This window comes from Colius striatus, chromosome 10 (assembly GCF_028858725.1).
Source record: "Colius striatus isolate bColStr4 chromosome 10, bColStr4.1.hap1, whole genome shotgun sequence".
NCBI lineage: Eukaryota > Metazoa > Chordata > Aves > Coliiformes > Coliidae > Colius > Colius striatus.
In genome coordinates, this window is record NC_084768.1 from 3,500,999 (window position 1) to 3,515,698 (window position 14,700).

Here is a 14,700-nt window from a genome sequence, read left to right on the forward strand (position 1 = left end):
GCGCGGCCGCGTTACCCCGCAGCTGCTGCTCCCGGGGCTCCGCAGCCACACGCCCGGCCCGGGCTGCGGCCTCCACCGCCGCTTCCGGGCCCCGCAGGGGCGGGAGGGGGCGGGAGACGTGCGGGGGGGGACGCGTGTGCGCGGGGCGGCCGCCCCGTCCCGTCCCGCCCTTCCCCTCCCCTCGGGGCGGCCGGAGCGCTCGCCTTGCCCCCCCTCAGCCCTACCCGCGGCGCCAGAGGAGGCTCTCCGCCCGGCTCGCCCATGAGCCTGCTCGGGAGCTACCGGAAAAAGCCGGGCGGTGACGGCTATGAATCGTTGCAGCTGGTGGACAGCGGCGCTGACGGCGGCGGAGCAGCGGCCGAGCGCGGGGCCGGCGCGGCGGCGGCGGCGGGGACGGGGCCGGGCGGCCGGAGCCCGGCGCGGCACCAGCAGCAGCAGCAGCCGCAGCCCGGCAGCACCATGGACAGCTCAGGTAGGGGCGCGCCTCCTCCTCTTCCTCCTTCTCCTCCTCTTCCTCCGCCGCGGGGGATGTGGGGGGAGGTTGTGTGTGTGTCTCTGTGTGTGTGAGAGGTCTACCGCGCAATGGTGGAGTTGTTGTCGTTGGTGTGGGGATGGGGAGACGTTATAGCCGGGGACAATAGCGGCCCTTTGTCCAAGCGCGGGGTGGGATGAAGGAAATCCAGCGAGGCTGGGCGAGTGCTGCAGTAACCAGCGGCTAATAAGTCCTCAGGGTTGGCCTCTGCTTTCACATCCCGAAGGTTGTTCTGAAGCTAAAATGGATGGAGCTTTTGGGGACCTTCCCCCAGCTGACTTATTTCCCAGGATTGTCTTTAGTTTCCCCCCCACACACCCCCCAAAAAATCCACTCATCAAACTGAGTTGGATTCATTCTGGTAGATGATGCACTGCATGCACCATTTTTTTGCTTGTTTTTAATCAGAGAGTAGGGGACCAGATGGTCCTTATGACTGGTAATGGGATAGGGAGCTCTTCACCTCTAAATGACAGGTTCAAATTTGCTTGGATAACCAGCACTGGTCTGAAGGCTTTGAAGCCATCTTTCAAAATGAAGTAGCTCTGGTTCTGGTTGGTTAGATGTGCCCACCACCATGGACATCCACAGCCTTTGCTGACAATTTCTAAAGATGAAACTTGTCCAGGGAAATACTCTGTTTGCTTGAGGGGAACCAAATTTGATGCCCATCCATTGTAACGGGGGCATCTTCCAGCAATACCTGTGCTGTTCTAGGAGAGAAAGGAGTGAGCCCCAGACAGCAAGTGCTTAAAATACAATACCTTTGTTTTAGCATGGTAACCTCTTCTCCAGGGGAAAAAAAAACTGTGCCTGGACTTGGGTGGGGAGAGTCTTGCCATGATTTCCCCCCCCACACAGTTTCTCTGATGCAGTAAGAGTCATGTTTTTTCTCTTTCTCCTTTCTCTCTCTCTTTCAAGAGTTCTTTTAGAGGTTGACTTTGGGGTTTTTTTAAACTTTTGGTTGTGTTTTGCTCCTGGGCTTCAGAAAATACATTTGAATTTGCTACTTGTGAAATCTCTGCTGCAGTTGCTTGTAACCAAGGTGTGTGTCGGCAGATTCCCACTCACAGCAGGCTGCTGTGTTACAGTTATTTGGATTCTTAACGTTGGCATCTGCCAAGGTGCTGAGGTATTGCACTCAGTTTAATATCTGTCATTAAAGCAATTAGCTGAGTGAGTTTCTGAGGACTTGAAGAAGCAAAAGCATGAGCAGTTGTGGAAGGTGGCGTTTGCCTCCAGCCAGATGTGGGAGCGTGCTGCAGCTCGTGGCAAGTGGTAGCTTTTGTCTGTCAGCTCTGTATTATTTGAGTGTTGCTGTCGTGTTTGGTTTCTTCAAGCCAGTCTGCTCCCTGCCAAGCAAGAAGAAAAAAAGTGCTCAGGGATAGCTAGCTAATACCTGTATTTACAGGTTTTGTGCAGCGTTCAGCCATTTCAACAATTCAGCACATGCCAGAGCATTGATTGCATTCCTGCTCCCTGTCAGTTTCTAGGATGTTCTCTTCTTAAACACAGGGGCTTGCTCAAGGGCTGTCTCTGGGATTTGGAAGCTAATGGTTAAGAAATCTGTGTTACCCAGAGTTTGCCTCCTTTAGTTCACTTTGCTACTGCCTAAATTGTGTGGGCTCTGTAAATGACAACACACCTGACACTTGAGCAGCAACACACCTCAGGCCTTAATATGCATTGAGTTTATATGGGGCTTTGGTTTTTAATAGCTTACTTGTTTAATAAGGGCTTTTTGGTGGGTGTTCCTAAATCTTGGGCATGAAATTCCACACCAGCTAGATTGAATGTGATGCTGAAGTCCATTCTTGTATCTACCTTGTTCATTTGAACGCTTTTTGCTGATAAATGCCCAATTTTTATCAGCCCATTGCAAAGGCACTTTTCTTTGCCAGGTGTGAAATTAGCAAAGCTTTAAGAACCACATCCAGCCCTCAGGTGTGCTTGAGATTTCTAGGGATTTGGTAATTGAAGCTGCTCACGAATTGTGGGATGTGATTTGTCTTTAATGCAGTGTGAAGATGGATTGGGGGGTGGAGATTAGGGATCGGTGTAAGAGAAAGACAGCAAAGCAAGGTGGCTGGGGTTCTGAATGAATAGGAACAAGGGAAAAACCACCCCCCACCTTCTGTGGTTTGTGTTTCCAAATAGAGACCGTCTTAATATTGTCAATAGTTGAGGCTCTTCCCACTAATGGTGCCACAGTCTAAATTCCCAAGGTGGGCAGTGGTAGAGCATATTTCAGTGGGGAAAAGAAACACGAGTTCCTTGGGCAGGAGAAGGGTGAGATGAATTGGTGATGTGTTGCAGCATAAGGGAGATGTGATGCTGGGTTTTGGTGGGGCACAGGAGCCTCTCTTCTATGTAATTAGGTGTCAGGTGAAGCTCCTGAGGTGCCTTAGCCAAACCAGAGCTCGCTATGTGCTTCCCACACTCCTGACCTCCATCGTGTTTCAGTTTTTCCCTTTTGTTTTTGAATCTCACTTTAAAGAATGGTTTCAGGAGTGGCAGAACAGCTGCTGCCTGAGTTATCAAGATGGCTGTTTGCAGTGGAGGAGTGCAACAGCCCTGAGGTCCAGCCCTGTGTCACCAGGCAGCTTGGGTCAGTGGGTCTGGCTGCCTGGCAGGATGATGGCTGCGCTGGAGCCCAACGCCTCTGCTTGCAGATAAACAGCATCTCTGATGAAGTGAAACAGCTGGAGAATCAAACCTTCCTCTTCTCATCTCTCCTCATGTATTACGTTTCATCTGCACCAGGGCAGTGCTCTCTGGGCATAGAGAAATGGCCTTTGCTCTCTGGGAGATGTGTGTCTGGTTTAATAATAAGCAATTATAGAGGTTAGACAGGTGAGGATTTGTGCTCGAGGCCAAGTGCTGGCAATTCTGGGCCATTTTGCCCTTATTTTAGCTAGTGTGGCTGTATTGCTGCAACAACACTAACTCACATGAGCTGAGAAAGGGGCCCCTGATGGGTATTCCCAGCCTTGTTTGAAAAAAACCCAACCCCAAACTAATTCAAAGTATCAGATCTTAAAGTATCATCTCTTCATGTGGGCTTGCCATCTCATCAGCAGCTCCCTGCAATGACAATGATCACTAGTTACAGCTTTGCCATGGCTTCTGACTACTCAATGATTATCAGCTTGATCATTTTTTTGGGTCTGATGTGGCTCAGTGTCAAACCCTAAAAAGCCAGGAGCAGAGAGCATGGGGTATGTGGGAGGGGTTTGCTCTTGGAAGGCAGGATCAGCTGCAAAGGCAGGCTGGTGTGTAGAGAGTCCCAAGGGGCTCTCTGACTCTCCCAGGCCTGTGTGCTGGGGGTGCCGGGTCTGGCCAGGCTGTGGCCAGTGCCTGAGGCTGGGAAAATAAGATTTTCTAAGTCTCTGGGGCTGGTAAATGCTTCCTGCTTCAGATCATTACAGATTCCTTTGCCAGCATCACCCATGGCATGCAGAGAAGCAGCAACGTGAGCTGTTTAACTGAAGTAGCAACAATTGAGGTTGCTCGAGGTATAGCTTGGGGTGCCTGGCAGCATAAATGGAACCTCCTGTCCCAGTGATGTCGAGTGCCTCCCTGTGAGGCTTGGGTTTCACCCAGTCACAGACTGGCAGGGGTCGGAAGGGACCTCTAGAGATCATCCAGCCCAGCCCCATCGTCCAGTAAATGACTGGGGTGACACTGAAGAGTTGAATCTACCTTTATTAGCACATTGTGTCTGGATGAGAAATGGAGATTTATATTTACAGAGATCTGGAAACACCTGCAGTGAGGGAACTCTGATTTCTGTCTAATCTGGGCTCAAGGGAGCCAAGAGCAGAAACTTTATTTCAGAGAGAGTGGCCCTATCAGTTGCTGCTGGTATCTGATGATGCTTCTGTGATGACCTTTGTTTTTGACTGCTTTAAACTTTGCCAGGCTTGAACCAGTCAGAATGAAATATTGGTCAGTGTGTGCTTTAAAGTCTCAGGTTTACCTCTTGCAGTGTGGTCTGTTTGTACAGGCTTATGTTCAGGCTCTGCTGTGCCTTGAATGGGCATTAAAGCTCTGTGCAACTGTAGCATGTGCCCTTAACTCCTGATGGGATGCTTTAAAGAACTCCTGTGGAATGTGCTAGATGCCATATGATCACAGCACATAACTCTAAGGGGAACTCTACATTCCTGCCAGCTCCCCCAGAGAGAGAGCTGGGCTCGGGCTGGAAGCTTGAGGATGGAAGGGAAGGGAGGTGAGGGGAGACTTGAGCTGAAGCTGGCAGGACACGAGACATTGTGAGTTCAAAAAGCAAACTCCAACAAGAGCACCTGTGTGGTCTCCTTTGGTCTCTTTGCTTGAAAGTCTTTGAAAGTGCTCACAAGATGAGGAGCAGGCAGCGAAGCAGCAACTCATTTGGGTTTTTGCTATGGCATTCAATAACGCTTTCTTAGCAGCTGGGGAGCATTGAAAGGAGAGCTTCTAGGAGGCAAGATGTAAAAGTGACAGCAAAGATACATGCTACCAAAGGAAAAAGACTCTTTTTTTCCTGTGCTTTTCTGTGGTGTTTATGAACTAGATAATCTCCAGAACAGCTTTTAAACCCTCAGGGGATAGGCTTGCTTGTGCTTCCTCAGGTAGAGTAACGGCAACAGTAACGCCTTTCGTGTGAATTACCAGTGTTGAGGTTTCTTGAGCTGTTTCACACTTGCAAACATAATCTCTTGTACTCTGGTGATTCCTTTCCACTGAGTCAGAAGAGAGACGTCTCCATGTCACTGGCACAGGGACAAGACCCGTCGCTGACAATGTTGTCTTGTGTTCTCTTCAAGCTGCCTTTTCAGCCGGGGACGTTTGGTTTAATAAGTCCTTTGTTTGGTTGGTGTTTTTGGGACACTTGAATGCTTTGGTGTTGGCAGTAGTGCTTTTCTTTGTTGTTTTGACAGGGAGGAGAAGCAGAGAGGGTGTGGACTCTAAAGAGCAGTTTCATGGTTTGTGCTCGTGGCTCGGTGTTCCGGCCTCACGTGCGTTTTGTTTGCTGCGGTACGAGCTTCGTGGGGGAAAATATATCCCAAATACAACAAAGCTGGAAACAAATCCCCTCCCCACCACACCCCTCAACACCACCACTCTTCTAAAATCGGACACAAACCCCCCTCTTTGTGGAAATCTTTGTGTATTGCTTAGGTGACGGTGCAAGCAGCGTTCCTCTAGTTACTATTTCCCAAGCGAAAGGAGAAATGTGTTCCTCCTTCCAATTTCCATGAAGTTTACTTCTAGGCAGTCTCAAATGAACCTTCAAATCAAAAGCCTTGGGCTCATACAATATTAGTTCTAGCATTTTGTCATAGGAAGGCACAAAAAGAAGTTCTTGAGCCTTGAGCTCTATACCCTACAGCGTGTGACGTGCTGCCAGCAGCTCTGAGTGCTTCCCAAGGGAGGTCAGAGCCTCAGCCCACACACAGAAAGGGACTGGGGTGTCTTCTGGGAGGGGGAATGCAGCTTTTCCTGTGGCAGGAGCAGGACTTGAGGAGGGATGCAATGCTGCCTGGATATGCCTTGCCCAACAGCAGCAGAAACACACAGGAACATCCCAGTGCCAGAGATTCCTGGAGGTGTGAACACAAACCTCTTCCTATTCAAAGCATCTGCCTTAGGAACTTCCCAGTCCTTCCCACCTCCTCGCCTGCCTTCCAGTGTCTGTCCTATACAAGCCCCTTGGAAGCTTGTCATGGCTTTACTTTCCCAGCCTAACTTCATCTGAAAAGGATGCTCATAGCTTTTTGGGAGTGAGAAGGGCAGAACAATATGGGGTGACATTTCTGTTGTTAGAGGTAAAGCTGCCAAGAAGTTCTGGGGCAGGTAGAAATGGGTCCTGAGGTAGTTTCTATCTGTATCTATTCCAAGCAAAAGGTCTGCATAGGTGCAGTGCCAGCTAATAGTTGGAATGTTGCCATAAAACAACCCCCAATGAAACAACCAAAAACACCTCCAAGCAACAAATCCCTCCAAACTACTTTATCACTTGAATAAATGATTCAGGATGTCTCAGTGCTCAGGATGTCACCACAAGACGTGTCTGTGCCAAACCCTCCACACACTGAGCTGCTCCTTAGGATGGAAGGGGCATGGACTGGGGAGCAGTGGCTGTGGCAGCTGCCTGTCCTTGCTTCCTGAAAGCTGGGAACTCTGTGCTTCCCTCCTGTAGCCCATCCTCTCCCACCTTCACCTAGTATTGCTTAGACAGTTGCAGGTTGTTCTGCTGCCTCTGTGTCATGCTCATTGCTTGCTTAGGAAAGAAATGTCCTATTTTTTCCCCCTGTGTTGGAGCTGGCTGTGTTCTGGGAGAGTTTTCTCTCTCTGGGGAATTCAACTTCCCTCTCCTGCTCAAGAACCACTGGGTTTTGTCTTGGCAGTCTCAGCATTACTATGCTTATTGCAAAAGAGCCAAACTGTGTGGGTTTGGGGATGAGGGATACTGCTGGTTTATAACCTCATGCCAGTAGTGATCTGATGCTCCCTTCTTGTACATTAGGCTCCTCAGCTTGTGGTGCATCTCCCTCTGCTTCTCTGTGCCCTTAGAGAGTCCAAACATCTTTACAGCCTGATCTTAACCTTCCCCTTGGCCATGCTGAAGTTGTTTCCATGGGCTTTAACCTCTTAGGGATGACACTTGCTAAAGCAGCCTTCCCCTCTGCTCAGGAGGAGGGACACCTGGGTGTGGGGTGTCTCAGTGATGGCATTATCAAACAGTAGGAGCCTCTTCTGCTGCTCTTGTCCTGCAGTCCTACTCTGCACATGTTTTGCTGTTTATTTTTACAGAGTAACACTTTAATATATCCATGTAGGGAATCTTAACTCTACCAGGAATCTGGGACAGTGGTGGAGAAGGGGACAGATGAGACTAGTAGCAAAAAAAAGGGCTAAAAAAGGTCATTCTTCAGGGTCTGTGTGAGTCTGAGGGGCTTGCCAAGTATTTTCTGCAGGTAGTTCTCTCCTTTCTTGCAAATGCCCCTTTGTTGCTGTTGTAGCTGCCTCTGTTGCTACTGGTTTCTACTCAACCCCTTTGCAAACCTCCACCCAAATGCCTGTTAAAAAGCTGATGTAATTATGACACTTGTGCTGCATCTGATCTAAGAGGGGATGTAAGTGCATGTAATAGCGTAGATATTTTAGCCTTTGCTTAAATGTGATAACACTCAAGTGTCTGTAGGAGAGATCTGCTGGAAGGAATGGTTAGGGAGGAATTGGGCTTCAGGCTGCTGAGACTGTGCTCTTGAAAATGTAGCACAAATGAAGCACTGATCTAAATGCTATTGATTATTACTGGATGCAGAGGAGCCACCTGCCCAGAGGTTTCCACTTAGAAATTCCTGCCACCCTCCCCCTCCAAATGGGAGTTTCTTCCAGTTATGTCTGCAAATTGATTTGCAGTCCCCTGGAAAGCCAAGTGCTGAGCATGGAAAACAGAGTCAGTGTGGGCAATGGCAGGAGCTGGGGCTGCTGAGGGCACCTGGGGCTGTGGGGACTCTGCCTGGGTCACTTTGGCTGGCTGCCCCTTTTTTTCCTCACATATACTCCTCATATATGTGTGAGGATGCTCTAATGTTGTGGCAGGGCTGCCTGCACCAGAGCTACTCCTCCTCCCCTTCACATGCTGTGGAAAACACCAAGGTGAAGCCTCTCAATGCAAAGATGTGTCCATCACAGCCTGGCTGTGGGATCCCTTAATGCTGGTGTGCAAACACGTCCTGCATCACGCAGGCTTTGCTGGGAGAGCTGCCTGTGGGAGGAACGTGAGCTGTGGCTGCTGGGGGGAGGCAGAAGCACAAATGGCATCATTTTTTGCTGAGTGTTCCTTAAAGACAATCCAGGCTTTGTTGCTGAAGCCACAACAACAGCAGCTCAACTTCTTTCAGTTCGGGGACCTTTAAAAGGGCTCTTTTTTGCCAAGGCATAGGGCAGCCTCCACTACAGCCCTTGCCCCTCTTTCATGCCATGCCCTGGTAATAGTTTGGGGGGGGGTGGGTAAAGACAAGCAAAAAAACCCCATCCTACCCCAAATAATTAGTGGGGAGGGATAAGGCTATGGCAAGCAGCTGAAAACTCCCAGAAGTGGGGAATTTGGGACAGGTACTCAGTGAGTTTTGTTTCTCATCGTAGTGTCAGGCTCCCACAGTACTGTAGAAAGAGAATACAGAGGAGCACTTGATACTCCCAAAGCAACCCCTTGTTTTGGGAGGGTGGGAGATGAAGGCTTTGATGCTTTTCTAGAGGAGAATGATGGTGAGGAGTGTGGAAGGTTTAGCACTTTCTTTGCTCCATCTCTAAAGAAACCACAGGCAGCAGCTCTCCAAGCGAAATTATCCCACGGTTTGACACTGGAGTTACTTTTACATCTAGTCTGGGCAGACTGAGGTAAACCTGCTTCCTTTCCTATGGTTTCATGTCTGCTTTTTGTCTGCCTTTACAGGAGAAAAAAGGTCTGTTTACCCTTGCTAAGTAACCTGTGAAATGCAGTACTTTGCTGCCTGATCTTCAATTTCCAGACAACTTTCACCTCCCTGCTCCCCAGCTGGTATTGCTTTATCAGCATAAATATGCAGACTGACAGAGTCCTGAATGCCTTTTAAATGTTGGCTCATTTCCCTCTTCGTTCTCTGGAGAGGCTGAATTCATACCCTGTGGTTGGTAGGGTCTGTGGGTTGCTGGGGAGGGCTCAGGGACCTCCCCCAAGGCAGAGGAGAGCCATGAAGTGCAGATGTTGCGTGGAAAGCCCCCACGTTGTGGGTTTTAAGCCATGAGGATCTCCATCGGGTGTTGGTAGTGTGATACCCTCTGCTACTGGCTCTTCCATGGTCCTGTGAATCCTCTGGCTGCAAGTGGTGGTGGCTGGTGCCCCCTTCACACCTGCTTTGTTCATAGAATCATAGCATGGTAGGGGTTGGAAGGGACCTTTAGAGATCATCCAGTCCAACTCACTGCAGGAGCAGGGTCACCTAGATCAGGTCGCATAGGAACATGTCCAGGAGGGTCTTGAAGACCTCCAAGGAAGGAGCCTCCACAACCCCTCTGGGCAGCCTGTTCTAATCTGTCCCTAAACTCCAGCTTTTGAAACAGAGCAGGTTTAAGTGTCTTTGCTTCTGGCACTAGGCACAAGCACTGCCTGTGGGACTGCAGCAAGAGGAGCTGAGGCAACATGGTCCTTTGTGGGGGTAGGGGAGCATGGAGACATTTCCCTTCTGGGTATAAGTGCAGTTCTTTCTCTGTCCATGCACAGAAGATGCTTTTCCTAGTTTGGCTAATATATACACTTTGATAATTTTGCCCTACTAAGGGAAGGAAGATGACAGAGAATCTCCTTTCACTTTCAATGAGTATTGTTCTCTCCTTAAGCTCCTGACCCCCAAGAGTTGTCCTGCTGAAGCACTTCACATTGCTCTGGTGTAGTGCCTGTGAGTAGGTCATGATGGGAGAGCTGGAGAGGAGCCATGCTCAGCCCTTCCTGTGCAGGAGTGCATCCTTCTGAACTTCCCTGGGGATCACAGCTCTCTCCTCTGAAGCCATGCAGCTGCTGCAGTGGGACACATCCATAGTGATGTGCTATTGCTGTGCTGTCTCTGCAGTCTCTCTGCCTTGGGACAAGTTCTCCTCCTGCACTGCACATCCTTCTCCCCATACTCTGTGGAAGGAGAAAGCAAGGAGAGAGCTTAGGTGCTTTAATTAAGATTCTATGCTCTCCAGCTCCCATGCTGTACCACAGGGGCTGGTGCTGGTAGCAGAGGCTCCTTCAGCTGTAACCTGTCTGGAGCAATCCCACCCTTTGGCTGCTGCTGAGAAAGGGCTGTCATAGGAATGTTGCCAAACGACCTATTTCAGTTTTGTAAGGAGGTGCAGCAGGTTGTGGCTGTATTGGGTGGCAGCTGGGGGTGTATTCTGAAGGCAGAATAGTCTCAGCTCAGAGCAATTAGCTTCAGCCAGAGGAAATACAGACTTTACCCTGTCAATGGAATGGAATGAAGTTGTCTCTTTTCCACATCGCTCCATTGACTTGAAGCATTTCAGTGAGGAGGTGATCGTTGCCATCACCTCACAGAGCTGTTCAAGAAGAGCCCTCCTGTGTACCTTGAGCAGGTTTTGCAGGGCACATGCAGCATTACAAACACCACCTGAAAGTTCTTTTATTAGGAAATGAAAAGGCTGCTGTGAGCAAGTGATCCCTCTGCAAGCTGTGCTACAAATACAGGTCAGGAGCGTGTCTCTGGGGCACACGAAGCCTTTCAGGGAATATCCAATAACTGGGTTAATAAAGAGTCCTTGCTGTACAGAGCAGGATGCATCTCATACACATAGAGACTAATTCTCCACAATGAGACTTCTAGACAGCAACTGCAGCCCATGGTCAATGTTAGCTGAACTGCTCTGTGCTAAGGTGCTGGGAGCTGAGCTGTGTGGCAGGCTCCAGCGCTGCACACCAGCAGCAAACTGTTTCTATACAGATGAGCTTGTGAGCTCCTGCTTCTGCTGTAGCAGAAGATGCTTTTGGAGCTTGTGTGTGGTCTGTGAGTGTTAATTTTGTCTTTGGCTGCAGCACCAACAAATGTGGGTGCGGGATGCGGTCCATGGTGGGACAGAGGGAATGGAAAGGGTGTTGTATGCCTCAGGCATTTCATTGGAGTACAAGATGTGCCTTTGGCCTCTGTGTTAAGGGAGTGAACTGTTTCTGTCTTCTGGATTTGCCAGCCAACTCTGGCACAAAGGTCTTTCTGAGCAGGTAAATGCCATTACACCACCGACTCAATACCCTGAGCAAGCTAATGGTGATTCACCTTATCTGCACGGGGAAACCTGACCCTGCCTCCTGCCAGGCTCTGAGGGACCAGCCACAGGCTCATCCTTCACACTCAACCTGTCCCCTCCATCCTCCTTCCACCACAGAACAGGTCACAGTCCTCTGCAGGTTGCCCAGTGAGTGGGCTTGAGGGAACACACAACTGCTGTCTTCTGGGGACTTGCCTGTTCAAGGAAAGCAAACTGAGGGCAGCTGCCTCTGAGCACGTTCAGGGACATGCAATGGCAGTGGGGAGGTGGCTGATTGCCACAGGAGACGTTGTGGGATGTGGGGTTCAACCCTCCCTGTCCTGGTGCCTCATTCCATCAGCTGTTGCCCGTGGCCAGGGCAGCACAGCTGTGCTTTGGTGAGGTCTGCAGTGGCTCTGAAGGTCTCTACAAGAAGGATTTAGCACAGGAATGTTTTATTCAGCAAAAACTGCATCACAAGCTGCTTTTTTTCTTCCTCTTAATCAAATTTTTTTGGCTCTTCTAGTGGGTTTCTGTATATATTGTCAGGTTTGTGTGCTAATGCATTAACCCTTTCTGCTCTCTTAGGCATCTCTATGCTCTGTAGGAGACCTTGCCTAGCAGAGGAGCCTTTGTATTGATGTTGTTCTTCTGTGAGCAGCCTGTGGAGACTGTATCATTCCCAGCAACTGAGAAAGAGTGTCCTTGTCACTGCTGAGGATGCTGCTCTCATCCAGTGCCTAAGATAGCCCAGCAAATTACTGCACCTGGTATAGTACCAAGGGCTGCTACATTGCAAGTCTCCTCAGCAGCTTCACAGTAGCTAAGTAATTCCTGCCTCATGTTAAATCTTAAGTACTAGTTTGTTGCTCTTGGTTAAGCAGCAGCAGCTTGCATTTGCTCATTAGCCATCCTTTCTGTCTCTCTGTTTCAGCATACATAGTAAACTTGAATTAATTGCTGCTGCCCCTTGTAGAAATATAGTGATTTTTCTCCTTCTCTGCCTGTTTCTTTTCCTCCCCTCCACCCTTAGGGTTGATTTCTAGAGATTCTAGGCTTTCCACACTCTTGAATCCTTTCTGTTGTTCTCCTAAAACCTTTCCAACCATGAAAAATTGTCCAGTGCTGTTGGTCCTCTGATCTCTTTGCCTCCCTTCTCCTGTTCCACATTCCCACTTTCTGCCTTGCTCTCTTTTAAAAGTTGACCAACAGGACTGAAAGGACCTTTTGAACATTCCCTCCTCCTTCCACCCCAGCTCTCCTAGCACACAGTGATATGAAAGCCAAGTTTTTGAAGGAAGATCAAACACTGATTTCATACTTGGAAGCCAATGAGCTACTTGGATTTCTTTCTTTCTTGCCTTTTTTTCTTAATCATGCTTGAAGTAGACACTTGGAAGTGGTTTGGCAAAAGAAATATTCCTGTGCCTTGAGAAGGCATCTTCTGTTCTGAAGCTGGCAGGGTGCAGAGGAGAGAAGAGATGGCCTCTAATTTTACCAGTCTAGCACATAGGTCATGTGCATGTGGATCATGACCACGTGAGAGTGCATTAAGCATCCTCTGTGCACAGGGGAATAAATAGCTTCACATTTCTTAATAGAGGCTCCAGTTAAGAGCTATATTTTATTTATTGATAGCTCACCCCATGTTTGAAAGAGTAAATGCCATCTAAATGGGTTTGGTAGTCTACAGAGTAAATCAGGAGATTTTTTAGATGAGGGGTTTTTTTCATGTTTCTTAATAGTCTGAATGCCTCTGGAATATTCCCTCTGGTCATGATGGTTACATGAGCAGTATTTCAGTGGCATGGATCTAACACCACTCATGGACATGCAATAGAGCCAGAGAAATGATAGCTGCAAAGTCTCTTTGTATCACATATATAACAAACACTGGCAATGCCACCAGCCTGTCTTAGCCATGATAAATCTTTCCCATTGCTGGGTGTCAGAGTGATGAATAATGAGCAGTGTGTTCTTTCTGCAAAGCAGCTGTCCCGTGGCTTTACAGCAGCATAAACCTCCTCAGCCTTTCTGGGTGCCCTGGGAAAGGCAGCTCTTTAGCAGATGCCATCTCAATCATGAGGCTACTTGAGAGCATGGAATGCATCTACATAGGTTGCTTGTTGCTTAATTTGCTGCTCTAGAGGATCTAGGTCTTCTGGCTAATCTAACATGGTGAGGTAGCCAGTGCATAACTAACATAGTTAAAGTTTGCTAAGATCAAAGTAGTTGAGGTCTTGAGTTAGTTGAGTAGCTTAATTTGTAGCTAATGATCAGTTAAAACATCATTTTGCTACGTTTGTGTCTAACAACTCAATTCTGCAGTGAAGCAAACTCACATTTACTCAAGTCTACATCCAACAGTTATTCAATTACAATGTCAGAATCCAAACACCTGGGGTGGAAGGCATTAGCACAGTCCCTCAAAATAACACCTTGAATGGTCTGTGTGAGTCTCTCAGTGACTTTGCAGCTTCATGCCATTCCAAGCTGTGAAGGAAAAGCTTACCAAGGAGGTCACGCTGCTCTGCTTTAGCCTTAGCAATCTGCTCAGTCCTGTACTAAGGCTGCAAACATACAAATAGCCAGAAAGGTTCTCAGCAGGGGAAGCTCAACTCTTGAATTTCCTTGTTTTCTCACCAAACCCCAAACTTCACCAGACTCTTAAGTGACTTAAAGTCATTCTGATGACTTCTGTATCCATAGAAATAGATAGTCATAAGGCAACCTTCACAAGCAGTCGAACTGGCAGCTGTGACAGTTAGGCTGAAGAGCTGTGACATGTACAGGTGCCTTACTCTTTACCCCTGTGGAGCTGGTTGTTGATCTGGTCTTGGTTATGATCAGCAGATTAGCTGCATGCTGAAGAGCTGGTCTTGCTTTGTGTTGGGTTGAGAGATGAGGGAGTTTGTATGGCGGTTGTCTGTACTGTACTGAACCTGAGCAGTCAAACTTGCACACAAGGCTGTGAGTCAATGATGGCTTCTGAGCCCAGCTGTCAAAAACCTCTGCTCTCTCATCTCTGGGAAAACATGACTTTAAAACTACTCTTCCCCTTGACATGCAGCAGGGCATGTGATTGTGTTTGGTCTGAGCAGAGCAGTGAGTTTCTCAACTCTGTGGATTTGTTCCAAACAAGTGATGTTGGCTTTGGTTTTGTTGTCCTTGAAGGTGCCTCATCACCAGACATGGAGCCCAGCTATGGGGGAGGCTTGCTAGATATGGTGAAAGGAGGAGCAGGGAGACTCTTCAGCAATTTGAAGGATAACCTGAAGGATACCCTGAAAGATACATCTTCAAAGGTCATGCAGTCTGTTGCCAGGTACAGTACAGCTGAAGTTGCCCAACACAGGTAAAATCACTATCTGCCAAGTGCCAGTCTGAGCTGT

General features: G+C 48.6%; 1 protein-coding gene across 1 annotated transcript in view; it reads left to right on the forward strand.

Moving 5' to 3' along the window:
• The first annotated feature begins 261 nt into the window (after positions 1–261).
• Positions 262–14,700, forward strand: part of DNAJC6 (DnaJ heat shock protein family (Hsp40) member C6) — a 36,735-nt gene continuing 22,296 nt past the window's right edge. Inside the window, exons 1-2 of the mRNA XM_062004294.1 lie at positions 262–472; positions 14,483–14,633. Of these exons, the coding sequence (XP_061860278.1) occupies positions 262–472; positions 14,483–14,633 (362 nt within the window). The remainder of the gene's footprint in view (positions 473–14,482; positions 14,634–14,700) is intronic.